At 41.2% G+C, this 27,223-nt stretch overlaps 1 protein-coding gene across 1 annotated transcript; it reads left to right on the top strand.

Moving 5' to 3' along the window:
• Positions 1-2,425: 2,425 nt before the first annotated feature.
• Positions 2,426-23,144, top strand: adi1 (acireductone dioxygenase 1). The gene is made up of 4 exons (XM_048531888.2): positions 2,426-2,670; positions 9,566-9,685; positions 11,418-11,597; positions 22,560-23,144. Exons 1-4 carry the CDS (start codon positions 2,548-2,550, stop codon positions 22,677-22,679), a joined length of 543 nt encoding a protein of 180 aa, XP_048387845.1. The 5' UTR covers positions 2,426-2,547; the 3' UTR covers positions 22,680-23,144.
• The last annotated feature ends 4,079 nt before the right edge of the window (positions 23,145-27,223 follow it).

The following is a 27,223-nucleotide window of genomic DNA, read 5'->3' as shown; positions in this document are numbered from 1 at the left end:
TCTGAAACAAAAACAGAAATTGCTGGTGAAACTCAGCAGGTCTGGCAAATGTGCGGGAAGAAAGCAGAGTTAATGTTTCAAATCCAGTGACTCTTCGTTAGAACACTGATCCAAAGCACAATGGAAACTATTAAAGGAGTTGTACTGGGTGCACTCACAACTTTTAAGCATCTGTGTAATTGTTTTGGTGTTGCCAATAGTCTCTGGTTCAATTCCACAGCTTAATTCAGATGAAGTTGAAACTTAACCAGAACATGTATGGTAGCATCTTCCATTGCACACATGGGAGAATTGTAATTTATGTTTACAGCTATCTGGATCTCAGAGAGCTTCGCATATCTGGGGAGCCAGTAGCCACATGGGAAGGCAAGTGCTGAGGATGACACAAAGAGTGTGCAGAGGAAGATAGGCAGTTAAGTGATTGGGCAAAAATTTGGCAGATAGAATATAATGTGGGAAAATGTATGGTTATGCACTTTGGCAGAAAGAATAGAGGGACTGTATTGTATTTAAAAGAAAGACTGCAGGAAACTGCAATAAGAGGGATTTAGGAATGTTTGCACAAAAAGCTGAAGTTCAGAAGGTGATGGGAAATGCAAAGTGAATGTTGACCTTTATTTCGAAGGGAGTGGAATACAAAATTTGGGTAGTTTTGCCAAAACTACACAGAGCAATATTCAGACAACAGCTGGAATACTGGGAACAATTTTATACCCCTTATCTAAGGATAAATACACTGGCAATGGAAGCAGTCCAAAGAAGGTTTGCTGGGTTGATACCAGGCATGAAAAGACTGTCTTACAACAAAAGTTGTGTAGGTTGGGCCTGCGTTGGAATTGAGAAGAATCAAAGGCAACCTTATTGAAACATTTAAAATTCTTAGGGGACTTGACAGTGTAGATGTTTCTTCTTGTGGGAAGAGTCTCGAGCCAGAGGGCATACTTTCAGAGTCAGGGGTTGGACATTTCAGACAGAGATGAAGAGTAATTTCTTCTCTCAGAGGATAATGAATCTGTGGAATTCTTCACTCAGCGGCCTGTGGAGGGTGGGTAGTTAAATAGATTCAAGGATGAGATAGACAGCTTTTTAGTCAGTTCTAGGATTATGGAGAAAATCTAGGATTATGGAGAAAAAGCAGAAGAGTAGAATTAAGGATAAGTAGATCAGCCATGACATCAGTGAATGGTCAGCAGACTCAGGGGGCTGAAATGGGGAGGTGGGGAGACAGGGACCAATGCCTCTGGTCAGCCCAAGAGGGTAATTCCCACTACAGTGTGTTCCCCACCTGTTCTATGATGACAACGTTAATGTTTGCAGAATACCTTCGATTTCCACATAAGCCTGCCCCAGTTTGCCTCTTCATTTTCTGTGGATGCCCATCTTCCCTGTTCACTGCTGGCCTCCTGGAGCATGTGATATGCTGGTGTGAACTAAGAACAAAATTACTTGATTACAGAGAACCTGATCATAAAATGGTACACTCCACAAAATTGTGGTGGTCACGTAAGCAGAAAATATGCAATCAAGCCTCCACAGATGACGACCTGAATTGTAAGACAAACTTAAGGCTCCTTTGACAGCACTTTCCAAACCTGTGACTGAAACCACCTAGAAGGACAAGGCAGCTGATGCATCGGGAAGACCAGCACTCCAAGCAACATACCTGGAGCTATTTTGCCATTCCTTTGCTGCCACTGGTTCAAAAAATCCTGTCGGTCCCCACCTAGACACACTGAGGGTGCTCCTACTCTGCACAGACTTCAGCTGTTCAAGGAGGAGGCCCAAGTCTTGTCACCTTACAAGAATCATTCAGGCTGGGCAATAAATGTTTGCCCACCTACTGATGCCCACATCCCACGAACAAATACTTGTGAATAAAGAACATGCTTGGAACAGTTCACACTTCTTAAAAAAATCATTGACGGGATGAGGGCGTCAATGGCTAGACCGAGCATTTACTGGCCATCCGATATTGCCCAGATTCTGTGTTTCTTCAAACAGTGCCATTGAGTCTTCCTCAACTACCTGACGGTAATGTTTGTGAGAGTTTGCTGTGCACAAACCGCGACGGAGACTTTAACAGAGTGGTGTTGGGCGGGGTTTCTTTGTTCTACACTGGCTACAAGGATTAGAAAATCCCAATAAGGGTTGCTCAATCTCAACTCATCTGAAAATCAATGTTTCACTCTCAGTTTTCATGACAATGTGAATGCACACTATTATGGTTGCAGCAAAACTATTTTCTTTAAATAAAAATGTTTCACCTGGCAAAAATCGTAGCAATTTTTATTTTCTTTTCTGAACGCACGCTTAAAGAAAACTTTGTGCGTTGAAACAAACGAAATCAATGAGGCTGCATTTAGCCAGAGTAAATTATTTGTCAATTTCACAAGCATACACTTCGGGATAGGTTTGAAGTTTCAGCTCCCCTCCCCCTGTCCGTTTAGCGGAGTCGAGAGTTGCTTGGGGTGTGTGATCTCTGTGCAACGCTTTGCTGCAGGCACCGACTCCTGCTGAAAGGAAAAGGCCGTGAAAGAGCAGCCAGCCATGGGCGTAGAAGCTTGGTACATGGACGACTCGGACGATGACCAGCGCAAGCCGCACAAGAGGCAGCCCAACGTCGCGGTGACACTGGAGGAACTGGAGAAACACGGCATCTTGTACTGGAAGGTGAGGCCAGGGCAACAGTGCACTGACCAGCAAACCTCGCTCTTCTCACATGGAGTCGAATATTTTCTCCCTCTCTCTCTCTTTAGTGAGCTGTTGGTTGACACAAATTTGCGGAACTGCACGTCTGGCTGCCGCGTTTACACGTTTTAAAAAATGTGCTACAGAGCCAACCACAGTTCACCAACTTCAAAATCTCCCCCTGCCCCCACCGTATCCCAAAACCAGCCCAGCTCTTCCCCTCCCCCCACCGCATCTCAAAACCAGCCCAGCTCTTCCCCTCCCCCCACCGCATCCCAAAACCAGCCCAGCTCTTCCCCTCCCCCCACCGCATCCCAAAACCAGCCCAGCTCTTCCCCTCCCCCCACCGCATCCCAAAACCAGCCCAGCTCGACCCCTCCCCCCACCGCATCCCAAAACCAGCCCAACTCTTCCCCTCCCCCCACCGCATCCCAAAACCAGCCCAGCTCGACCCCTCCCCCCACCGCGTCCCAAAACCAGCCCAGCTCGCCCCCCCCTCACCGCATCCCAAAACCAGCCCAGCTCGACCCCTCCCCCCACCGCATCCCAAAACCAGCCCAACTCTTCCCCTCCCCCCACCGCATCCCAAAACCAGCCCAGCTCGCCCCCCCTCACCGCATCCCAAAACCAGCCCAGCTCGTCCCCTCCCCACCGCATCCCAAAACCAGCCCAGCACGTCCCCTCCCCCACCGCATCGCAAAACCAGCCCAGCTCGTCCCTTCCCCCCACTGCAGCACAAAACCAGCCCAGCTCTTCCCCTTCCCCCCACCGCATCCCAAAACCAGCCCAGCCTGTCTCCGCTTCCCTAACCTGTTCTTCCTCTCACCCATCCCCTCCTCCCACCTCAAGCCGCACCTCCACTTCCTACCTACCAGCCTTATCCTGCCTCCTTGACCTGTCCGTCTTCCCTGGACTGACCTATCCCCTCCCTACCTCCCCACCTATACTCTCCTCTCTACCTATCTTCTTTTCTCTCCATCTTCGGTCCGTCTCCCCCTCTCTCCCTATTTATTCCAGTTCCCTCTCCCCATCCCCCTCTCTGATGAAGGGTCTAGGCCCGAAACGTCAGCTTTTGTGCTCCTGAGATGCTGCTTGGCCTGCTGCGTTCATCCAGCTTCACGCTTTATTACCACAGTTCAACATGTTCGCCAGCCAGAGCACCAGACCTCCATTACCAGACCAACCCCCACTCACACTAAGTTTTCTACATGTCCCGATATTGATTTGTTTCAACGTGTCCTCAATCGCCCAACCGTTTGGTTCTCGGGCTTAGCCAAAAAAATCTGAAGTTCCTTCAGATAAACGCATATTTCCATGCAGCAATGCAAAATATCGCTTTAAAAGCACTTATGTTTTGTACATACTTGCTCTAAAATCTACTTTTCATAAAAGTACATTATAGGCCCATATATAAAACATATTCATTTCTTCCATTATATGTTATTCACTGGATGTATACATTTATAACTTTGTGGATACAGTGAAGAAAAAAATTACAGATTAATTGCATAACGAAATAGTTCCCAGTTGTCTGGATGTGTGCAGCTCCACTAACACTCCAGAAAGCTTGATACCATCCAACACAAAGTAGCCCACTTGATTAGCACCGCATCCACAAACATTAGTCACTCCATCACCACTCACCAGCAGTAGTAGTGTGTACGATTCAGATGATACACTGTAGAAATTCACTAAGGCTCCTTAGACAGCACCTCCCAAATCTAAGATCATTACCACCTAGAAGGGCAATAGATGTATGGGAATACTGTCACCTGCAAGTTCCCCTCCAAGCTACTCACAGTCTTGACATGGAAATATGTCACTATTTCGTCAGCGTTACTGGCTCAAAATCCTGGAACTCCCTCCCTATTGGCATTGTGCATTTACCTGATCCAAATGGTCGACAGCAGTTCAAAGAGGCAGCTCATGGCTGTCTTCTCAAAGGTAGCTAGGAACGGGCAATAAATGCTGGCCCAGTCTTTGATATTCATATGCCACAAATGAGTAATAAAAATTAACAACATGACAAACAACCTGAAGTCTTTTTGTCTAGTTTTGAGCTCTTCATGCACTATGACGGATGAGATTTTCAGGAAACAACAGGCACTGTTGATATTAAAGTCAAACTTTCTTTTCTGGAATTCTCAGGATCTGGCTGGCTAAGCAGTTGATTATGTAACAAAATTGCACAGATATCTAAGAAAGAAGCTAAATAAAAGTTGCATGGAACAAATTTAAAGTGGGGTGAAGGTAGCATCATATAAAGTAATACTTTTGAAGGGGTTACATTAAGCTCATCCTTTCTACTGATGTGACACAGTCTGTCGTGGAGATAAATATTTCTATTCTAGCTTTGAGCAAATATACATCTGTTCCTGCTCCCTAAGTTTCTCATAATGATACAAATATAGTTGTATTTCATTACTATCATGAAATAGACCTTCTCATTACCTAAGAACAGTGCAAAACCTCTATGGTGTTTTATCCTCTACCACTAATCTCTAGGTTGTCGCATGATTATTTCAATAGTGACAGTATTGGTTCCTCAAACATCCCTGATCCAGCAGAAAAAAACAGGTGGAGGTGATGAGTACTACAAGGTGCCAGCAGTTTCAGAGGTTGAAATATTTTGGTAAAATTAAAAATAACTCTTATCAAGTGATCAATTCAGAACACTACATGAGCATAAAATAATTTATTGTTTTACTTATGAGCACCCTGACAGTGCCAGTGTTTGAAAGCAAAAAAATGCTGGAAATCACAGCAGGTCAGACAGCTCTCTCTGTGGAAAGAGACCAAGCTACTATTTCGAGTCTAGATGACTCTTTGTCAGCTCTTCATCATCTGCAGTAATTTGCTCCCACACTGTCAGAACTTGTTGCCTTGAGGAGGACACCACCTGTCTTTCACCTTAACATTGACCCCTCTTGTTATTGACCCTTCAGCTAAGGGGAGCAGCTGCTTTCTATTCAACCTGTCGATGCTTCTCATAATCTTACAGCTGTTGATCAGGTCTGTCCCTCAACCTTTAAAGCTCCAAAGAAAATAACCAGGGTGTATCCACCCTTTGTTTTATAGCTAAATTCGACCATCTAGGGAAAATCTTGGTGAATCTTCTCTGCAACCTTCCAGCGCAATCACATTTTCTATAATGCAAAAACCAGAATGCATACAATACTTCAGCTGTGACTTGATGAAAGTGCTCTACAGCTTGAACATATTTTACTTGGAGATATATCTTGGGATTGTCGATAATCTTGCCCACCAGTGTCTTTTTATGCCCCGTCTTTGCTCTCCTCATGGCTTTCTTAAATTCCCCCTGGTATTTTCTATACTTGGGCCTCCACTTATTTGTTCCTTTTGGTGCTATTATACTTCTCTGTTTTCCTTTGAATTCAGTCCTGAATTTTCCTAGACATCCAGATTTCTCTGGACTTGCTGCTCCTACGTTTCACCTTAAAGGTAACATGTTGGGTTTGTGCTTTCCCCAGTTCTTTTTTAAACAGCTCCCAGTTTTCTGCTGTAGATTCATCCTCAAGTAGTTGTTCCCACTTTTCTTTCGCCAGCTCCTGCCTTATTTTAATAAGACCTACCTTTCCCTGATACAAAACCCTTTTTTATAGACAATATTTTTCCTTTTCTGTTACAGGCTTTAAATGTCATGGTCACTTTCACAAAAATGCTCTCCCACTGATACCTTGAACGCCTCTCTAGTTTGCTTCCCAGGATTAGGTCCCACATCGCACCGATCCTAGTTGGACCTTCTGCATGCTCATACAAAAAGCTCTTCTGAATATATTTCAAGAAATCTGCCCCCTCTAAACCCATCATACCACAATCATCCCAATTAATGTTGGGGTAGTTGAAATCACTTAATATAATTACCCTCATTATTTTTACACACCTCAGTGAATTGTCTACACATCGGCTGTTCAAATCCCTCTTACCTATTTGGGGACCTATAATACCCTCTTAAATGTGTGACTGTCCTCTTTTTATTCCTAGTGACTATCCACAAACCTCATTCGACAACCCTTCCAGATACCATCCCTCCTTACTGCGGTAACCGACTTCTTAATTAATAATGTGACACTGTCTCCTCCTTTACAACCCCCCCTGGAATGTTGAGTTGCCAGTCTTGTCCTTCCATCATCCACTCCCCTGTGATAGCCATAACATTGCAATTCCATGTGTCAATTCAGGTCCTTCACTCATATCTTACCAATCATGCTGCTAGCGTTAAAATAGAAACTAGTGAACCTTGTCCTACTCCTTTGAAGGCCAACATGTGTGAGCTCGCTCTGCCAAGTTCTTTTCCTAAGTTACACTATGCAGCTATTGAACCAACACACAGTGTTGCTTGCACCCGCTGAGTAGTTTCAACTCAGTGCAATGACACTACCAATCAGCATGCACTTGCCAACCAATCTGCACTCTCTTCGCATACAGTATAAAATGTAAATAAAACATTTACATTGGTGTTCCTCTGGATGGATGCCCTGATGACTGCAAGACAAAATGCTCCAACAAAGAGAGCCTTTTTCTTCAGCAATATTCAAATTCTGTACTACCAAATGGCTAAGATGTTAATAAATTGCGAATAAATAAATTCCATCTAATTGTTTGCAACACATTCTGTCTTTGTACCGTTGTTTGTTGGATGGCTTAGCTTGACTATAACTATACCATCCATGATTGAACAGGTATGTTGTTGCAACAGATTTTCTGATTTTCAGTGAGGTTTGGGGCTACTTTAGGCTTTCAGTACTGTACTACTCATTTGAACAAAGGTTGGCCATATGCTTGGTGGATGAATAGGGGAATATGCGAGTTTAAGGGTTTACAAATTCTGCTCTGTTGTTCCATAATTGTTGATGGCCTACACTGCTTTGTGGAGCTCCAATTTTAAGCTGCTGAATCTATTCTATGTCTATTCTTGTTCACATGGTGGTAGTATCACATGCGTTGTGAAATCTGTGCTTAATGTGTAGGTGGGATTTTATTTCCATAAGTAATATGCTACTGGCACTTATACCAATGACATTATAGATGAATCCATCTACATCAGATAGATTGACAAGAATGAATTCAAACAGACTTTTTTCTTGTTCTGTCATCTCTTCCTTCAGGTCTGATATGATAGTAATATCTTTCAGGTCTCAGGCAATCTTGGCAATGGACATTGATGCCCCCATATAGGATACATTTAATGCCCTTGCAATCCTCTTCTTCTTTAAGGTGATGTTCAACATAAGAGTGATAGTCATAACATCATACAGCACGGTCCAACCAGTCCATGCCGAACACAATCCCAACACTAGTCCCCCCTGCCTGCTCCAGGCCCATATCCTTTCTGACCTTACCTATTCATGTACTTTTCCAAATGTCGTTTAAGAGGACAACCTCTGAACAATTCTGAAGAAGAGTCATACTGGAATGTTAAATCTATTTCTCTCTCCACAGACACTGCCAGACCTGCTGAGTTTATCCAGTATTTTATGTTTTTTTTTCAGTTTTCCAGCATTTACTTTTAATAGAAGAATACTAACTCATTAATATGGGAGGGTGACAGCCCAGCAGCAAGCTTCCTTTCTCATGTTTGATATGATACCAAGAGACTTTGCTATAAAAACGAGCACCTTTACAGAAGGGGCTTCTCCTCAGGACTTGCAAGTCTCTAGGTTCTGTAAATAAATTTGACAAACATGGATATTGACTTATTATCACCATATTGCAGTGCCTTTGTTCCTGTGAACATGATATTCAGAATATGAGAGCAAGGAACTATGAGGATGAATGCATTTTGGCAGAATGCATCATATATTCTGACCTCCTACATTCAAAATGATCTCCATTCCTACAACATTCCAATGAATAGTGATAGCAGACTTACAAGACATGGATAGACGCAAAGAAATGAAAAAATATACTGGAAAGCAAATATAATAAGTTTCATAGTTGCACAGCTGGAAATATAAGCAGTGTAAGCAAAAACAAGCCGGGGGAAACATAATTGGGAACTGTTTAGTTCCAAGGATATAATCCTAAAAAGATTGCCTTTGTCTCTGTACAACTACGATGCTGTAATATACTTCAGTGGCAGACTTACTGCATCGCTACAGAAAATGACATTAATTGGCTGGGGAGTGTTTAAAGGATCAGTGTGAGTTTTTAAATATTTTCTTGTGACTTCTTCATTGAAGATCAGAAGCAAATTCATATAAGTGAAGAATGCTGAAATGATGGAAAATGAAGAGGATTGAAAGCACAGGCAGAAATTTGGGTTAAAATGACAGTAGATATGGTAGAGTATTTTGAAGAAAAATTCTGTCATTTTGGAATACAGCTATTTCTGTTATAATGTATATTTAGTTACTGCGAATTGACTATAATTTGATTGATGAATAGAGGATGCTGTTTGGATAATGTGAACTTTCTACTGTACAGTATAGTGATTTTCTATAGTGATTTACCTATAACGTGATTTTCTATGGCAATTATTTATAAGTTGATTTTTATACAGTGCAAGGTCACACAAAAATCACATTATGGGTGAATGGGCTGTAAATCAAGATGTGGTTAATTTAAACTTAGATCAATTAGTAATATTGCTAATACTCTACATTGTATAGTTCTATACATGACATTTATAGTTTAATTAATAATTGGAAAGATCAGTGATATTGTTGACATTTCAGCGCAAGGAAGAAAATCCTAAGAAAAACTCCCACTCGAAAAGGTTTCATCAGATAGACTTTAGTCCATCGTTCATTTTTGTGTTTGTTGTTCCAATTGAGCATTAAGTATTTTTAAAAATATAGGTTGTCTTCCTGCTGTGCATCACTTTAAGGCTCACTCATGTGTTCTTGCTGTACAGTTGGATCCTAATAAATTTGAGGATGACCTGGAGCTGCAGAAGATCCGTAAAGAGCGGAATTACACCTGGATGGATATAGTAAATATACACAAAGACACAATGCCAAACTATGAGGAAAAAGTAATTGTTTACTTTATGGTTTGCATGATTGAGTTTTTTTTAATATACAAGCAAGCTGTCAGGCCTGTCATCTTTAGTCATAGTCATATAGCCATAGACACTTGAATGCAGACTCTGAATTGATACTGTAGTGTAGCACTGAGATACCACTGCAGTATCAGAGATGTGATCTTTCCAATCAGTTATTAATCTGAGAACATATCTGCCCTCCTGGCTGAATGTGTGGTTCCTGTGAATGTATTTCAAAGAAGAGTGGTGGATATCTCCCTAGTGTGTTAGTCATTAATTATCCTTCAGCCTCCTTAAAAGAAGGAACAGATCATCTGGATGTTATCTCATTCCTGTGCACTAATTGACTACATTACAGGGGTGATTACACTTCAAAGGCACTTTATTGGCAATTTTGCAGTTTGCAATGTTCAATGGACAGGAACTTTGTTATATAACTGCAAGTTTTTCTTTTAATGTCAACTTTGCTTAATTGGTAGCGCCCTTACCTTTAAGTTAGAAGCATGAGGGGTTTAGTCCCACCACAGAATAGAGCACATAATTTAGGCTGACACTCCACTGGAGTACTGAAGGAATGCTGCTTATGGCTTTAATCGATGATCTGAAATTAATGTCCATCTCCTCCAGTACTTGTTAAACAGCATAAATGTAGGGTGCTCTCTGCGTGTTCCAACAGTTTTCACCCCTCAAATGCTACGATCCAATATGAACCACTTATCTTGTCAGTGTTTAATGGGAGCTTACAATGCACTATGGCAGTGATGCCACATTGCCTGCAAAGCAGCTACTACTTCAGAGTAATTGGTTGTATGCTGATCACCGGTAAAATGTTATCAAACTGAACAGTTTCTTTGGTGAAATATACTCCAGTTTTGAAAATTGAGACTGCCTTGGAAGTGAGAAAGCCTGCTGTTTGGTGGTGTGGACAGCAGGAGTCAGCACTGTGCCACATGAACGCAATGCTGCAGCAGTTGATGATTGATTGGTTAAATCTTTTGGCACCCTCCTCTGTGTAAAAAAGATTCTCCCTTCTAAATTGAGTTACTGCTGAACCCAGTCAAACGGATTATTCCAGCACACTGAAACGTGTGGTGTCTGCATTTTGAAAGAAAATAATTAATACAAAATGATAGCGCTGCCTAGCACAGCGACCTCAGCCTGGTAACTGCTGCCTGTATTGTCAATGTGTCTCACAAAACATGGGGAACGTATAATTACCGATAATTCCGAGCTGAGCTTGAATCACTGCATCACTGACATCTGAGCCGACCTCTCCTCGGTTCCTGAATGGTTTGTTAGGTTGAATTTTGCCACTGTCGTGCAGCAAAGCAGCCATCCTCTGTAATAGAGAGAAATTACAGACCATTCCTCTGGGCCACTCTGCTGCACACCCCGACTCCTCTCACTCAACAGTAGAATAGTACAGGTTCAGTTTGGCTCACTGTCCTTGCTTGAGCAGACACCAATCATGAGAACAGAAACAGAAGTTGCTGGAAAAGCTCAGCAGGACTGGCAGCATCTGTGGGGGGAAAAAAAAAATCAGAATTAATGTTTTGGGTCTGGTGACCCTTCCTCAGAACCAACCATGAGAGTTTGTTTATGACACCATATCTCTGGAAAGTTAAAACGCTGACAAATGAATGATAGTGAATTTAAAAACTTAATATCAAATTGTCTCACAGTTTTATTTTTAATATCAAAGGTGTATGTTATTTTGCTTTAGGTCAAGTCCTTTTACCAGGAACACATTCACCTAGATGAAGAGATTCGTTACATCCTAGCAGGGAGTGGATACTTTGATGTACGAGATAAGGATGACAAATGGATCCGAATTGCCATGAAGGAGGGAGATATGATAACTCTTCCTGCGGGCATCTATCATCGATTCACGCTGGATGAGAATGTAAGCTCCATCAGACAGCATCATTGAGTTTATTGATCTCATTAGAGTTTAAACAAGTGGTGCTAATGCCGTTGATGATGACAGCCTCTCAAAAGCATCAAAACAAACTCAATGAGCTTTGGGACATATAGTACATAAGCCCAGCTGACTAGTATTCACCTGGACTCCTTCTCTGCTGCAGTCTTTGATGTTCTCATTTTGACATAGTGTTTGCTAATGATAACAATGTCTGCATGTATTATATGATATGTAGGAAGGAAATTAGTAATGACATTGAGAAATGTTGATTTCACGACATGCATTACAGTATGTTATGGGATTCCCTGTTGACCATGATATGGATCAGAATCATTGTCCCACAAGGTTTCCAACAGCAATATAATTATTAGGAGTGTTGAAGTATCCTCAGTTTTCTAAGTCATTCACAGAACTATCGGCTCCTCACGCTGTTTTGTACAGATAATAGCCTACTGTTAAATTGTTGTAAACTCTGTGCAATAAGAGCTTCCACTGGTTGAACAGAACCTTGTTGAGTAGAGTATCAGAAAATAGAGAAGATGGATTGCTTTTGTTACTTCTCCTTTCTCACTATTTTTTCCCAATTCCATGCCCAAAAGTGGTTTCTCCTTGTTGCGAAACGAGTGCCAGTTTTCACTCAGATACCTTACTGAACTGTTCTTTCCTGGTGTATAGTGCTTGACAGAATTTTAACAGGCTATGTAACTGAGACAGGTCAACATGGTTGAGACCAATCTCCTCCAAAATCCCTACTTTACCAGCGGCCACTGAAAATGAGATGGAATGGGAGTTAAATTCCTATTAAACTCTTGTTATAGTCCTCCCATTCTAAGCTGCATTTCCAATCTAGGGGTGCTAAGTCCCATAAAAAAAATCACTATGAGGTCAGCCAACAGTTTGATATTTCTGGTCTGCGCAGCCTTGCCACCCTCAAACCTGTAGAAACAAGGAAGATCAGGGAAAGGGAGTGCAACTCATTCCATAATCACAACACATAGCTTTGTTACAATTCCCTGGAGGAAACATAAACTAAAGTAGCCAAATTTACTCAGTGATTCCCAAATGAAGGAATTACCAAGAAAATACCCATTTTCTTAGCTTTTACTTGACCATGAATTGAAACCGCTGCAAGTTATGCATGAATTGGAAGCAAATGATACTTCCAATCAGAGGTAAATTTCACTTTAAATAGTCAGCACAAGAAAGGCATTTAGCGTCACACAATTGTACAGCACGGAAACCAGAGCTTTCAGTCCAACTTGTCAGTGCCAACCAGATATTCTAAACAGATCTAGTCCCATTTGCCAGCATTTGCCCCTATCCTTCTTCCATGTCACATCACCCCGTACACAAATATGCAAGTGGGTAGCTGCCCCATTTCACACAGGGTAGTTCAGGAGCACTATCCAACAACAGCTTTCCTCTTCAAGATTCTCCGAGTATGGCTATCATCAGCAAATTACCACTCTGTGAACGCTCTCCCCCTTGGGTCGACAACCACTGCTACTGTAGCTTTCCAGAATTCCTTTAGTACTGACTGAGTAGGAACACCCTGTTTGGCAGCTTAGCCATTTCTGGGAAAACATCTAGTTCTTTTGCATCCAATCTATTCACACACCTTTTTAGGTTTTAGTCCTTTTATGGCAGCTTGTGCAGTACTTCCAAAGGTCTTGTCTACTTTAATGTGAACCAGATTTGATTGATTTTCCAGTATTCCACACAAGAGTTCTCTGTGGTCCTCTTTCTATTTCTGTCTGGTTTGTCTTTTTTGTCTGTTCCTGGGCACTTCTAAAAATTATTTTATGCAGTAGGAGCTGTGCTGGTGAGCAGTTGTTGCCCATTCTGTATTGCCCTTGAACTGAATGGCTTGTGAGACCCCTTCAGCAGCAGTTAAGAGTCAAACACGTTTCTGCAGATCTGGAGTCACTTGTCGGCCAGACCAGATAAGCATGGTATATTTCTGTTCCCTAAAGAACATTGGTTCTTTAGCCAGACGGGCTTTAATGGCAATAGATGATAGTCATGATGTTGACCTTGATAATCAGCTTTATATTTGTATTTGTTAATTGAATGTAAATTTCACCAGTTACCATAGTGGGATTTGTACACATGCCCCCAGGTGATTAGCCTGAGTCTCTGGATGACTAGTCCCGTGACATTACCATGACGCTATCATTTATCAATATTGCCTTTGTCCTCCAGTTTCTCCGATTATAGCTCTCTTTTGTGCCTATGGCTTTCCTTAGTGTCTGCCAGCTCATAAGCTTATTTCATAACTTCCTTCCTGATGATGCTGCTCCCAGGTCAAGGCTACCCAGATTTCATGGGCTACTATTTCTTATTCATAGAATCATAGAATTAGTGCACCGCATAGGCTATTTAGCCCATTGTGTCCATTGTGACCTCCCATAGCAGTAATTCACTTACTGCCCTTCATCTTCAGACAGTGAGAACATTTAGAAAATGTAGCAAAGACTATGTTACAGACAGACTGCCCATTATGTGTGCGCCTACTGAAAAATGAACCATTCAGACCATTTCAATTTCCCAGTGCTTGGTCTGAGTACCTTCTAAATGAGTTCAGGGTTTCTGTCTCTTCTACCCTTTCAAGCAGTGAATTCTGGACTCCTACCACAACCTGGGTGAAAAACTATGTTCCACCTAATTGTTCTACCACTCACTTAAAAAATATGCCCTCAATGTCCCTTTTGTGGGGATGGTCTCTCAGGGGAAAGCAACAGCAGCAGTCAGAGCAGTGGTTCCATGATTGGCTCTGTTGTACAACAGGGAGGGTTGAATTACAGGTGAGCAGTAGTGATGGAGGACTCTATAGTCAGGAGCACAGACTCGCGTTTCTGTGGCCACAAGCGAGACTCTAGGATAGTGTGTTGCCTTCCTGATACCAGGGTCAAGGATGTCTCTGAGCAGACACAGGATATTCTGAAGGTGGAAAGTGAGCAGCCAGAGGTTGTGGTCCATATTGATACAAATGATATAGACAGAAAGAGAGATGAGGACCTGCAAAGGGATTTTAAGGGTTTAGGTAGGAAATTGAAAAGTAGGATCTCTAGGGTTGTAATCTCAGGATTACTCCCCATGCCATGTACCATGTGCTAGCAGTAGGCCAGCCTGTAGAGTGATTGAGGAGAAGGTCTAAGTTAAGTCAAGTAAGTCTGATAGGAAGAACAGGCAGGGCCGGGTTAATGTACACAATGAGATTGGTGATTTGAAGTGTATTTATTTTAGGGCAGATGAGCTTAGAGCCTGGATTAGTTCATGGCACCTCAATATCATAGCCAATATGGAAACTTGATTGGGAGAAATTCAGGAGTGGCAACTCAACATTCCTTGGTTTTGATGTTTGATATGAGATAGAGAGGGATGTAAAAGAGTTAGAGGGGTTGTATAATTGAATAAAGAGAATATCACAGCTGTGTTAAGAGAGAGGACACCTTGGAGACTCCATTGAGTAAGGCCATATGGGTAGAACTCAGGAATAAGAGAAGTGTAATTGCTATGATGGAGTTATACAACAGGCCTCCCAGTACCCAGAAGGAGATAGAGGAATGTGTATATAAGCAGATCAAGGAACAATGTAAAAACAACAGGGCTGGTGTAATGGGTGAATTTAATTTCCCCAATATCAATTGGGACTACGTAGTGCCAGAGGATAGATAGGGTAGAATTTGTTAGATGTATCCAGGAAGGGTTTCTTTAAACAATATGTAGATAGTCCAATTAGGTGAAGGGGCTATACTAGACCTTGTAAGGGGGGTGTCAGGTCATCAAAGTTTCATTTTGGGAACAGTAATGATAATTTCGTAAGTTATAAGATAATGTGGTTAAGGGTAAGACTGGTTTTTGGGAGAAAGTGCTAAATTGGTGAAGCTAATTACAACAACATCAGGCAGGAACTGAAGAAATTAGATTGGGGACAGCTGCTTGAGGGTAAATCCACATCTGACATGGCAGTATTTTAAAGGCGAATTGATCAGAATTCAGGACCAGCATGTTTCTGTAAGAATGAAAGGTAAGGTTGGCAAGATTTGCAAATCTTGGTTGACAAGAGATATTTGAAGTTTAGTCAAAAGAAAGAAATAAGCACATGTAAGGTTTAGGGAACTGAAATCAAACAAGGCCCTTGAGGAATATAAAGGAAGCAAAAAAGAACTTCACCAAGAAATTAGAAGGGTCATGAAATATCAGTGTGAGGTAGGACTAAGGAAAATCCCAAGGCAATTTATATATATAAGGAGCAAGATGTTAACTAGGAAAAGAGTAGGTCCACTCATGGACAAAGGAGGGAATTTATGCATAGAGGCAGACAAGGTGGGTGAGGTCCTTCATGAGGATTTCACATCAGTGTTCACCAAGGAGAAGGACGGGGTGGTAAGATTAGGGAGGGGTATGTTGATGTTGTGGGTCATGTCTGTATTAAGAAGGAGGTGCTTTTGAAAAACATAAAGATAGATATGTCCCTAGGGCCTGAGGCGATCTATCCAATGATACTGAAGGAGGCTAGGGAGGAGATTTCTGTGGCCTTGACAAAGATCTTTGTATCCACTTATCCACAGGTGATGTCCCTAAGAATAGCCAATGTTGTTTCTTTGTTTAAGAAGGACAACAGGGATAATCCAGGCAATCATGTGCTGGTGAACCTCTCATAGTGATAGATTCTTGGGGACAAGATTTACTCCCATTTGGAGAAGAATGGATTTATCAGGGATGGTCAGCAAGGATTTATGTGGGAGAGGTCTTGTCTCCCAAATTTGATTGTGTTTTTTGACGATATTTGATGAGGACAGTAGACGTTGTATACATGGACATTAGTAAAGCATCTGACAAGGACCCTCATGGTAGGCTAGGCCAGAAGATTAAGTCACGTGGAATCCATGATGAGTTGGCAAGTTGGATAAAAAATTGACTTGGTCATAGAAGATAGAGCGTAGTTGTGGAGGGTGTATTTTTTTGAATGGAGTTCTGTGACCAGTGGTGTTCTGCAAGGATCAATGCTTATAAATAATTTGAATGAAAATGAAGATGGTCTGATTAGTAAGTTTGTGGATGACATGTTGGTGGAGTTGCGGATCATGGGGAAAGTTATCAATGGATACAGCATGATATAGATCATTTGGAACGCTGAGCAGATAAATGGCAGACAAAGTTTAATCCAGACAAATTTTGGGAGGTCAGATGCCGGAGAAAAATATTACAATAAATGGCATGATCCTTAGGAGCATTGTTATACAGAGGGATCTTGTGGTTAGGTCCCTAGCTCTCTAAAAGTAGCAACACAAATGAATAAGGTTGTAAGGAAGGCGTACAGTATATTGCTGAGCTTATTTTCCAAGAAAATGACAATTGATCCTTTCAGAATTGGTGAAAATGCTTACGAAATTTTAGAGATTCTTAAAAAAATAATTACAGATTTCACCCACCCTTTAAAAAATAATCAGATATTTTCTCACTCCTATTTCCGGGTCATAAGTCATCATTATTGGAGAGTCTAGAAGCAGATGGCACAATTTAAAAGTAAGACAATATGACAAAACAGGAAACAAAACAGAAATTGCTGGAAAAACTCAGCAGGCCTGGCAGCAGACGGAAAAAACTGAGTTAACATTTCGGGTCCCATGACCCTTCCTCAGAACTGTCACAAAACTCTGAGATGAGGAAAAATTCTTTTTCTCAGAGTGATGTGAATGTCTAGAATTGTCAACCCAGAGGTTTGTGGGCGCTCTAGTCTTTAAACACATTTAACTTTGAGATTTGTACGTTTCTGATTTTCAGTAGCGTACAGGATTATGACAATGGGGTGGGTAAAAGACATAGAAATGTTCTACCAGCTGTGATAATGGTGCACGGTGGGACAGAGTCGATAGACCTTTTTCCTGCCTGTATGTTCCTCTGCACCTTTAAAGTAGAAGGTGGTACCAAGACCTCTACCAACATTTGTGGAGAAGAATTCGTACTGAACCAAAGCAGCAGTGTTTAGAATGACATGATCTAATTGGACAAATACATTTTTAGAGAACTCAGCAGTGTCAGTTTTGTGAGGTTATATTGCTGGACTGGAGTGTCCAAAAGACGTGATGGTAGCTTCAGGATTAAAGAACAGTCATTTAGGACTGGGATGAAGATAAATCTGTGCATCATTACAGTTCTCCACCCTTGTGGGCCTAGTGGATGCTCAGGTTTTGAGTGCATTGCAGGTGGGATTAATGGATTTTGGGGCTCTAAGGAAATTGAAAACTTATATGGAGGATGGGAAGCCAAATGGAGTTGAAATCAAAGATCTGGCATGATCTTAACAAATGATCCAGCAGTTCTGAGAGTGTGATGTGGCCCTTACCTATTTACGTAGCTCTAAAAGAACCTATGATTAGGGCTGGCTGTATTTCCTGGAGTTCCTGCTAGGTTGACATTGACATAATTCACCCAAAACTCATGTAACTGGTGCAAAAGACGAAGGGATGTTTACAGCAAATTTATGCAGTGTAAATAAAGTTTCTTCGGATCTTCTGCATTCATTTATAGAGAATTGTGCAGAAACAGTCCACACCTACTAAATTAACTAATTGCCGCTGACAGTTTTCTCTAATTGCATTGGTTGTGGGCCTTTGTGTGTAAAGATATCAGTAATAACATTTTTTTAAAAATTCTCAATTTTGTTTTAAAGGGGCACTAAAACCAACTACTGCATTCCAATATAACTGTGGAATGGCTCTTTTTAAGTCATTCTAGACTTGCAGGAGGTAGCTTCACGCTGTCATTAAGTACATTGATTATCTGTTCTAAACCGCTTTCTGCTGCATTAATTAAATTGCGCTGGTACCACTTTTAAATATGACTTTACTTTGGAAGTCAATTTGTAAAATATTGTACTTTTTTTATAATTAAAAGGTCTTCCTGAAATGTTGCAGTTAAGGGGAGAAAGCACTTCTTTTGAAAACAGTGTGATTTTGGGTGCAGATTGCATTCGTTTTGTTGACTAACCAAAGTGCAACCTTTTGGACCTTTAAGAAAGTTGCGACTTTCGTGATGTTTGATTAATCATGTTTTAGTGTGATGAAACAAATATTGACCAGAAATTCCTAATGTAAAAGAATTCTGGAGGCAATGAACCATTGGGTTTAGCAGCAAAGAAAGCAGTCATTCATTTCATCATGTTATGACTAGTTTTTAATTGAGAGTAATTCAAATGAATCTTGTGGCTCTGCTTTTTGTTCACCTGTGCTTCAAATGTTTAATTTTCCCTTAAAACTCCTCACTGTGACATAGAGTCCCATGCTCTGATGATTGTGTGCATGAAACATTTCCACTAACCCCTCTTTCAGTAGCAATTTCAAGTTAAAAATCTCATTGCTGACTCCCCAGTAAAAGGAAATTGAATGGTCAATTCTCTATGTTCAAGAGCATGTATAATTTTATAACGAAATGTCTAATTAGAATTTTGAGACAGTGTAACAGTCCTAATAGAGTAAATCCTCTGTGTCCACAAAATCATGAATCACGAATTCACCTAACTCTGTTAAAAATAAGTAACAACAAAAAAAAATTCGTGGGCAAAAATCACAGATCTGTGATATTTTTAACCATTTTAACCTATTTCTAATAAGCTCCACATTTGCAAATTTCATTGTTTGTGGGCATTCTCAGGAACTGAACCCTCATGGATACAGAGGAATGACTGTATCTCCTTGTTATTGTTTATTCCTTCCTGATATCTGGACATTGACACACAAAACTGCAGTCTTCCTCCCTCTTCGAAAAGGGTGTAAGAGAAAATTAAAGGTACCAGTCACAGGAGATGTACAGTTAAGGGCAACCTACCTAAAATTAGATTATCTCCCTCCTTTTGTAGATTAACAAGGTCACTGGAATTTTTTTTAAGGAATATTGTTCCTTAGTTTTACTGACTTTAGGAATAAAAGAATAACCTGCTGTAAAATCAGACTTGACAGCTTTTTTAGTGTTAAAAAGATTGAATTTAAGAATTTGGAGGCAAGATCTTCAGATGCTTGTGAAAAATGTCACATTTTCAGCAGCTAAAATTGATTTTTGCGTGTATTTAAAGTATCAAAGTTTGCTTAGTACAATGGTAGCAGAAGTCTTATTTCTAAAATGCACTCAAGGCACAGGCTGAGCTGTGCGGACTCATTCTGCAGTAGCTGAATATTGAATCATGAGTGTTTACTGCTCTGCCCAGACTGAAGAAACTGCATTGAGTTCCTCATGTTATGAAGATGCTTCATATTTAACAACTATTGAGGACTTTGTTTGAAGAATTGTGGAGATGCCCAGATTTTTAAAAAAAAATTGATGAAAAGGCACATCAAAACATTTTCTTAAGGCATTTCTTGGAAACTACATGGCTCCAGGTAATTACTGGTCTTGGTTGCTTGAACTCACTTCAGGGAAAACGCCTGACACGGTTTTATGGCTGTTCTGTTTGAAGTGTTTTCAGGCATTGAGTTTGTGTTTGCATTTTCTGTTCTTCAATAGAGCAAACTTTCTTTGCTTTCAAGAGTAACTGTCTTTGGCTTGAAAATATTTTTCTGTTTAAGTGGAGAGAAATATGTTTTTTTTTCTAATTTGAGTTATTCAGATTATCAGAACAGCCATGATCTTGTTGAATGGTGGAGCACATTTGATAGGCCAAACGGCTCAGTGCTGTTCCTATGTCTATGGCATGTTAAGCAATTCTGCATCTGTATTGTGAACATGGATGAACACAGCAGGCCAAGCAGCATCTCAAGAGCACAAAAGCTGACGTTTCAGGCCTAGACCTTTGGCCTAGGCCCAAAATGTCAGCTTTTGTGCTTCTGAGATGCTGCTTGGCCTGCTGTGTTCATCCAGCTTTACGTTTTGTTATCTTGAATTCTCCAGCATCTGCAGTTCCCATTATTTCTGCATCTGTATTGAGTGGGTTTTGTTTTATAATAAATGGATCCTTTTTTCCATATGGTAAAAACACATAATTAATGGATCTTTTCATTCTAAGTCTAATATGGAGATAGCATATGATTGACCATGCCAGAGATTGGGTAAAATATATTTTTATTTGATATTGCGATTTGTAGAAAGCAGGAATAGAGTGACTCTACTCTCCTCTCAAATGTAATCATTGAGACCAGAATAACGTAGCTACCAAAGGTTTGCACTTGTACGGGTGTCGGTGGCATATCTGTAGATTTGCATAATCCTGTAAATTGTTTGATATAGGCAAGACTTTAAAAGAAAAATAACTGGAGTGTAGGGAGTAATTGAACACGCAGCTCAGCATTCTACCATCAATTTCCACGCCTGCAGATTGATGATGGATCTCGATTTGAACTGCGTCACACTGTGAGACTCTTGGCGTGCATAGTGACAGCGCTAAATCTCTGCACCTTCTAATATTTGCAGCCATTGTGGGTAGGACGTTGTGAAATCTGTTTTTTTTAAGAGAGAAATGCAAGTGAATACTGTGTGCTGTTTAAGGAACGCTTTGTTGCACTCAATAGTTTTTGAGGTTTGTTGCAGGTTCATTAAAGACTGCTTTGGGTTGTTACTGGGCTGTGCCATGGAGTCAGTCATTGGACTGAAATTTGCAGGCTGGCACATTGATCATCCCCATCATTAATTAAAAAAAGGCCTGTTTTGCAGTGTGAAAGCTGCCAGTGGTTTTAATGAGCAGAGAGTGGGACTTTGTTACATAGATTCAAGGTTGAGGTAGACAGATTTTAATCAGTAAGGCAATCAAGGAAGAGAGGGAAAAGGCAGGAAAGTGGAGTTAAGCATTATCAGATCACGCAAGATTTCATTGAATGGCCGAGCAAACTCGATGGGCTGAATGGCCTCCTATATCATGTGGCTTTGCAGCCCTCCCCATTGGGAGAAAGTCTTAGTGTTGAGTGCTGTTGGTCAATCTGATTGGCTAGTAGCTCTAACATTCCCAGCAGTGTCAGAACACAGTAGTGAATGCTGCAAGGAGGCTCATTTCAAAAAAGGAGTGAATTTGAGACTAAGACAACTTGCAGGTCTTTAGGGCTGTATGAGCCTGAACAGTCTAGGGAGGAGGGACTGGGTGGCACTGCATTTAGGAAGGGATGGTTTTGGTGGCAGGGTGGCAGCACAAAATGGAGTTTCGCCATGGTGGTGTGGGTGGGCATTTGTTGAGTCTATAATAGAGTGGTCCTCGAGGCATACAAAATAAGCAAACCCTTTCTTCTTGCATTTTCACCTCAGAAGCCCCAGTAGCTACAGTTTAGCTGAAAAGACATTTTGCCCACCGCACAAATGAGCAACGCAGTATGAGTATCAACACTAATATGATGCCAAATATACAGACCATACATCGCAATGACTGGTAGACTGTGTCAAACAGTACATTTCATTGACCATGCACAGTAGGCAGCTGGTCACTCATGTTCAATTAGTCCAAGCTTGCAAGCTTTAGAAAGGTATATCCACCATTAGGTATGATTCTGCCATTCAAAATCATTTATTAAATAAGCTGGGCTATACTAAGAGTTACAACAGAAACCAGTTTAAGATCATGAGCCTTACACACAGTGTGATGTGTTTACATGTACGTAAATACACAGGATCCTGATTATGTGGATAAAAATAGTTCTTTTATATACATTGCATCCATTTAAATAAAAGGGGTCATAAAGATAATTAAACTTTGCTGCATAGCAACATCCTGACCCAATCAGAATCTATCTGCCAGGTTTGAGAAGTAAGATTGACCGTTAACTGTTCTTGCAGTGTCTCTATGTCAGTTATGGTACAACCAATCAATACCCTCTTCTCTGTGTAAAAATTGTGTCCTTTTTCTTCCATGTTTCTTGTTCTTAGTTCTGATGAGGAAAGATATAAAAATCTGAACTTTTACTTTTCGCAATGTTTAAGCTGTATACTGCCAAGCATATATTTACCTTTTGTTTTATATTGCAGAATTATGTGAAAGCTATGAGACTGTTTGTTGGAGAACCAGTTTGGACTCCATATTATCGCCCAGCTGATGAATTTGAAGCCCGCAAGAAATACATTCAATTTCTTAATGAAAGACTGTGAATTCTACATGGTGGCAGCAAAATACATGTCTTTTTGTAATTTCAAATCATGCAATTCAACAATAACTGTAAAGAACTTTTTACTGGAACTTATTTTGATGTTTTTCAGGCAGCACTGATAGGTCCTTAACACTAATGAGCTCAGAAATTTAAACTTCAGGACAGAAGAAATAATAACTGGCTTTGTTAAAAATTAACTGTGGGGGGGAAAAAAGCTTCATAATATTTCACTGTGAGTCCAGCTTGTTTTGTTTAGTATATTTCATATTTGCCTTGATTTTATTTTGAGTGTTCTACATTGGTAAATTTGGAGTGTCTTTTTCAATATATTGACTTATTATCAGCAACCGCTACATTTTCAATAACAATAGGTATTATAGAATGACATTGATAGGATGCTAGTTCAAACCTCACTATGCCAATTGTGAATTTGAATTCTGCCAATAAAATAAATCAGAAATAAAAACTTGTATTAGCATCAGTAGCTATGAAAAAAGGTACTAGATTCTTGTAACAAATATAATTGGTTCACTAATTCCTATAGGGAAGGAAATCTTCCGTCCTTATCTGGTCTGGCCTATGTATGATTCCAGATGCAAAGCATTGCCCTCCAAGGTCCTCATAACTGCTGTCTGGAATGCTGCAGCAAACCACTCAGTTATATCAAATAGCTTCGAAAACCGACAGACCACTGAACGTTGACAATGACATACCCAGCCCAGCTGGCCTTGCACATTGTTTTTCACAAATATTTGGCAGTCTGTGCTGAGATTGGGAGGAGATTTGTCCTGCAAACTGTCAATTAACAGGCTGACATAGTCCTAACTGTATTCTTTCGTCACCAAATGTAGGTATGTCCTCTTGCATTGGTAGGACGATTTGAAAAGAGGGAATGGCATATTGGAATACAGACAGGAGAAAGTCGCCCCAAGTGTCCTCAAAATTGATGTGAAGTGTTTTGGCATACATTCGTGCATTAGCAGTCTTCCACTTTGAACACTTGGGCCAAGCACTGAAGGTAAAGGTATGATGTATGATGCGCAATAAACTCTGATGTCCACTGCAAGAAATGTTTAAATGCACCATCGCAGACCACGCTGGCACGTCCTGACGATATAGCTGCCTGAGTGGGCAAATAGAAGGGGAAACTAGAAGGAATAATTTAGGGGCAGCACGGTGGCACAGCGATTAGCACTGCTGCCTCACAGCGCCAGGGACCTGGGTTCAATTCCATCCTCGGGCGATTGTCTGTGTGGAGTTTGCACATTCTCCCCATGTCTGTGTGGGTTTCCTCCGGGGGCTCCGGTGTCCTCCCACAATCCAAAAATGTGTAGGCTAGGTAGATTGGCCATGGTGCTCAGGGATGTGTAGATTAGTGGGATGGGCCTGGGTGGGATGTTCTGTGGGTTGGTGTGGACTTGTTGGGCCGAAGGGCCTGTTTCCACACTGTAGGGATTCTATGAAATTCTATAGATTCTACAACCTACCTGACCTTGTTCTCACCAATTTACCTGGAACAGTTTCATCTCAAAGCTGGTATCCTGAAGATTGACCATCCCATAGTTGTTGTGGTGACACAAGTCACATCTTCCCACTGAGGACACCATTCATTGTGTGGTGTGACATCAGCACTGCATGAATTAGACAGTTCAAACTGGCTGTGAGACACTGTACCCTTCCATAATCTGTCAATTCATTCTTCAGCCTGCCCATTACCATCAAGTATACTTGAAAATGAATTACTAACCGGTGAAGGTAGGACACAGGATTGTGCACAAAACAATGGGAAGAGTATGCCTCAGACATTTTCTAGTTAACTTGATCAAAGATGAATTACACACCTTTGGGAGCAAGTAGGACTTGAACCCAGGCCCACTGGCTCAGAAGTAGGGAAACTACCATTAGGCCACAAAAACCCATAAAGAAACCAAATGTACATATAGCCCATAAGGGAATTGAACCCTGCTCTCACAGGGCTGGCAGGAGCACTGACCACTACACTAACATGGTACTTCTGGTAATTGTATGCCAAAGATATTGTCTAATCAACATGCTCAAGGATGTGATTATACACTTCCAGGGCAAGTGAGGCCAGAGGTTTTGGTCCCCTGGCTCAGAGTTAGGCACTGCCCCTGCACCACATGAACCCCAGGCAAGATTGGGTATTTTCAGACTAGTAGCTCTAGGCAATAATATGCTGTGGGCAGAGCCAAGTGATCCAACCAATCAAGCAACATCAAATCAAGCCTCTGCAGTCTTGCCACACTTAGCCATGAATGTTGGTGGGCAATTGAACAGCCAACAGGAAGTACAGACTCCACAAACATCCTTGTCTTCAGTGGTGGTGGAGGCCCAGAATTGAAATACAAAAGATATGGCTTAATTATCTGCAACCATCTTCAACCAATTCTATTGACTGATTGATCCATCTCGACCCTCTCCTGGGGTTGCTAGCATCACATAATCAATCCTCAATCAATTTAACCCTTTCCATGTGGTACCAATAAATGGTTGAGCACATTGGATAAAGCAAAGTCTATGCGCCCCACTGATTTAGTGCTGAAGAGCTCCAGAACTAACCTGAGCCAAGTTGTTCTAGTGCAGCTACAGTTCAGTCAGCTACAGGATAAAGGGAAATCACCCTGCTATGCCCTATCCAGAAAAGGCAGGAGAAATACCTCATACTACCACCTTAAGCCATTCTTAGTCATCAGAAATAGTGGAAGGTGGTGTTGACAGTGTTAGCACACAGTACGTAACAGTTTGGGTTTTGCTAGAGCCACACAGCTCCATACTTCGTTCCAGTCAACGTCCAAACATGGCCCAAAGTTCCAGAGGTTATTCCACAGTTCATTGTTTCATGTTAGGTAAGAGAGATCACCCTTGACATCAAGGCAGCATCCACCTGAGTGTGTCATCATGCTCTCCTTGGGAAACTGAAGTCAGTGGAGATCAGGGGAAACCTTTCTGCTGGTTGGGGCAGTACCGAACACAATGGGTATTGCAGACCAATCAACCCCAGAATTGTTGCAGAGTTTCATAGGTCAGTGACTGCTTCATTGACTACTTTCCCCTCATTATAAGGTCAGATCTGTGTTTGATAATAATTACACAGTGTTCAGTATTATTTCCAATTGATTTTATAATGATGTCGTCCATGCCTGTATGAATCGAGGTCTGGACTGCATTAGAGGACGACTAACGTGTGTCACTCAAGTGTCAGTCAATGATCATTTCCAACAAGAAAAAGCTTATCCATCTCCATTTTACATTTCATAATATTACCACCAAAAAAAACTTGCCATCGGCATAACCTTAATTGGACAGGACGCGAGTAGCTTAGAAGCTGCACTGTGTAATTCACTTCTTGACTCCCAAAACCTAAAAGGCACAAGCTCGCAGTATGCTGGACTGCCCACCACCTACCTGGAGAAACACACTACTAAAAATTCTCAAGCTCGACAACATGCAATACAAAACAGACTTGTCTAAGCAGACCAGCCACCACTTTTAACAGCTATTTCTTCCAATACTGACATACAGTGGCAAGACACACACTGCAACAGCTGGTCAAGGTTTCTAACCTTATACAGCAGAGACCTCTACCTGGACAGATAAGTATGGCTGGAACTTTAGCACACCAGCACATTTGAGATTTCCACCACATCACAGAAAATCCTGTCTTGGAAAGATATTGTCATTTCCTCCCTGTGACAGGGTCAAAGTCTTGAACTTCTCACCTAACATTACCCCAAAAGATTGCATTTGTTCTAAGCAATAGCTTGAGAAACCTGCTCTCCTTCCCTATGTTCCTCTCCAGAGTCACACCAATGCCTTCTGTAATGGCCTAGCAAGCCACTCAGTTCAAGGGAAATTACAGATGGTCAACAAATGCTGGCCATGCCAGAGACATCCAGATCTCAGAAGAAAGTGAAAAAAGACTTTGACTGAATGTATAAATTAATGAGTCTACATCGACATGTATTTCAACACTAAGGGTTGAAGTGTAATTTTAAAAATATATTTATTGCAATGTGGGTTGAACTAACAAAGCTGAGCTCATTGCCCATTCCTAGTTTCTCCAAAGATGATGTTTGGCCTTCTTAATTTTCTGCAGCCCATGTGCTGATTATGAGGTAATGATATTTCTGGGATCTTTGACTAACAGTAAAGGAATGACAATCAACAACCGATTTGGGATGACTTATGTTTTGAAGGGGAAAATATAAGATTAACTGGTTTGCCACTGAGTTCTTGTGGTACAAAAGTAGCACTCCTACCTCTGGGTCAGAAGCTGCAAGTTCAAGTCCAACTTCAGCACTTGATGGCCACAAATGACTTGTTTATAAAGTGACCAAACAGGTTGATTACCAGGCTGTAAATCCTACTGATACACTTAGTGGCAGATGCTAAGTGTAGGAGCATTGCCGAGTCAGTCATAGAGTCATACAGTACAGAAGAGGTCCTTTGGCCCATCTAGTCTCTACTGCCAAAAATGCACTGCTTACCTGCACTAGCCCCACTTTACCACACTAGAACCATAGC

The sequence above is a fragment of the Stegostoma tigrinum genome, chromosome 4, assembly GCF_030684315.1.
Source record: "Stegostoma tigrinum isolate sSteTig4 chromosome 4, sSteTig4.hap1, whole genome shotgun sequence".
Taxonomy (NCBI): domain Eukaryota; kingdom Metazoa; phylum Chordata; class Chondrichthyes; order Orectolobiformes; family Stegostomatidae; genus Stegostoma; species Stegostoma tigrinum.
This window is presented reverse-complemented; position numbering and strand designations above follow the sequence as displayed.

What these genes read in the sequence shown, in the direction of transcription:
- adi1 (XM_048531888.2), top strand. Translation starts at nt 2,548, where the DNA reads ATGGGCGTAGAAGCTTGGTACATGGACGACTCGGACGATGACCAGCGC. An exon ending in TGCCAAACTATGAGGAAAAA is followed by an intron (nt 9,686 to 11,417) that starts GTAATTGTTTAC and finishes ATTTTGCTTTAG; the next exon opens with GTCAAGTCCTTTTACCAGGA. An exon ending in GATTCACGCTGGATGAGAAT is followed by an intron (nt 11,598 to 22,559) that starts GTAAGCTCCATC and finishes TTTATATTGCAG; the next exon opens with AATTATGTGAAAGCTATGAG.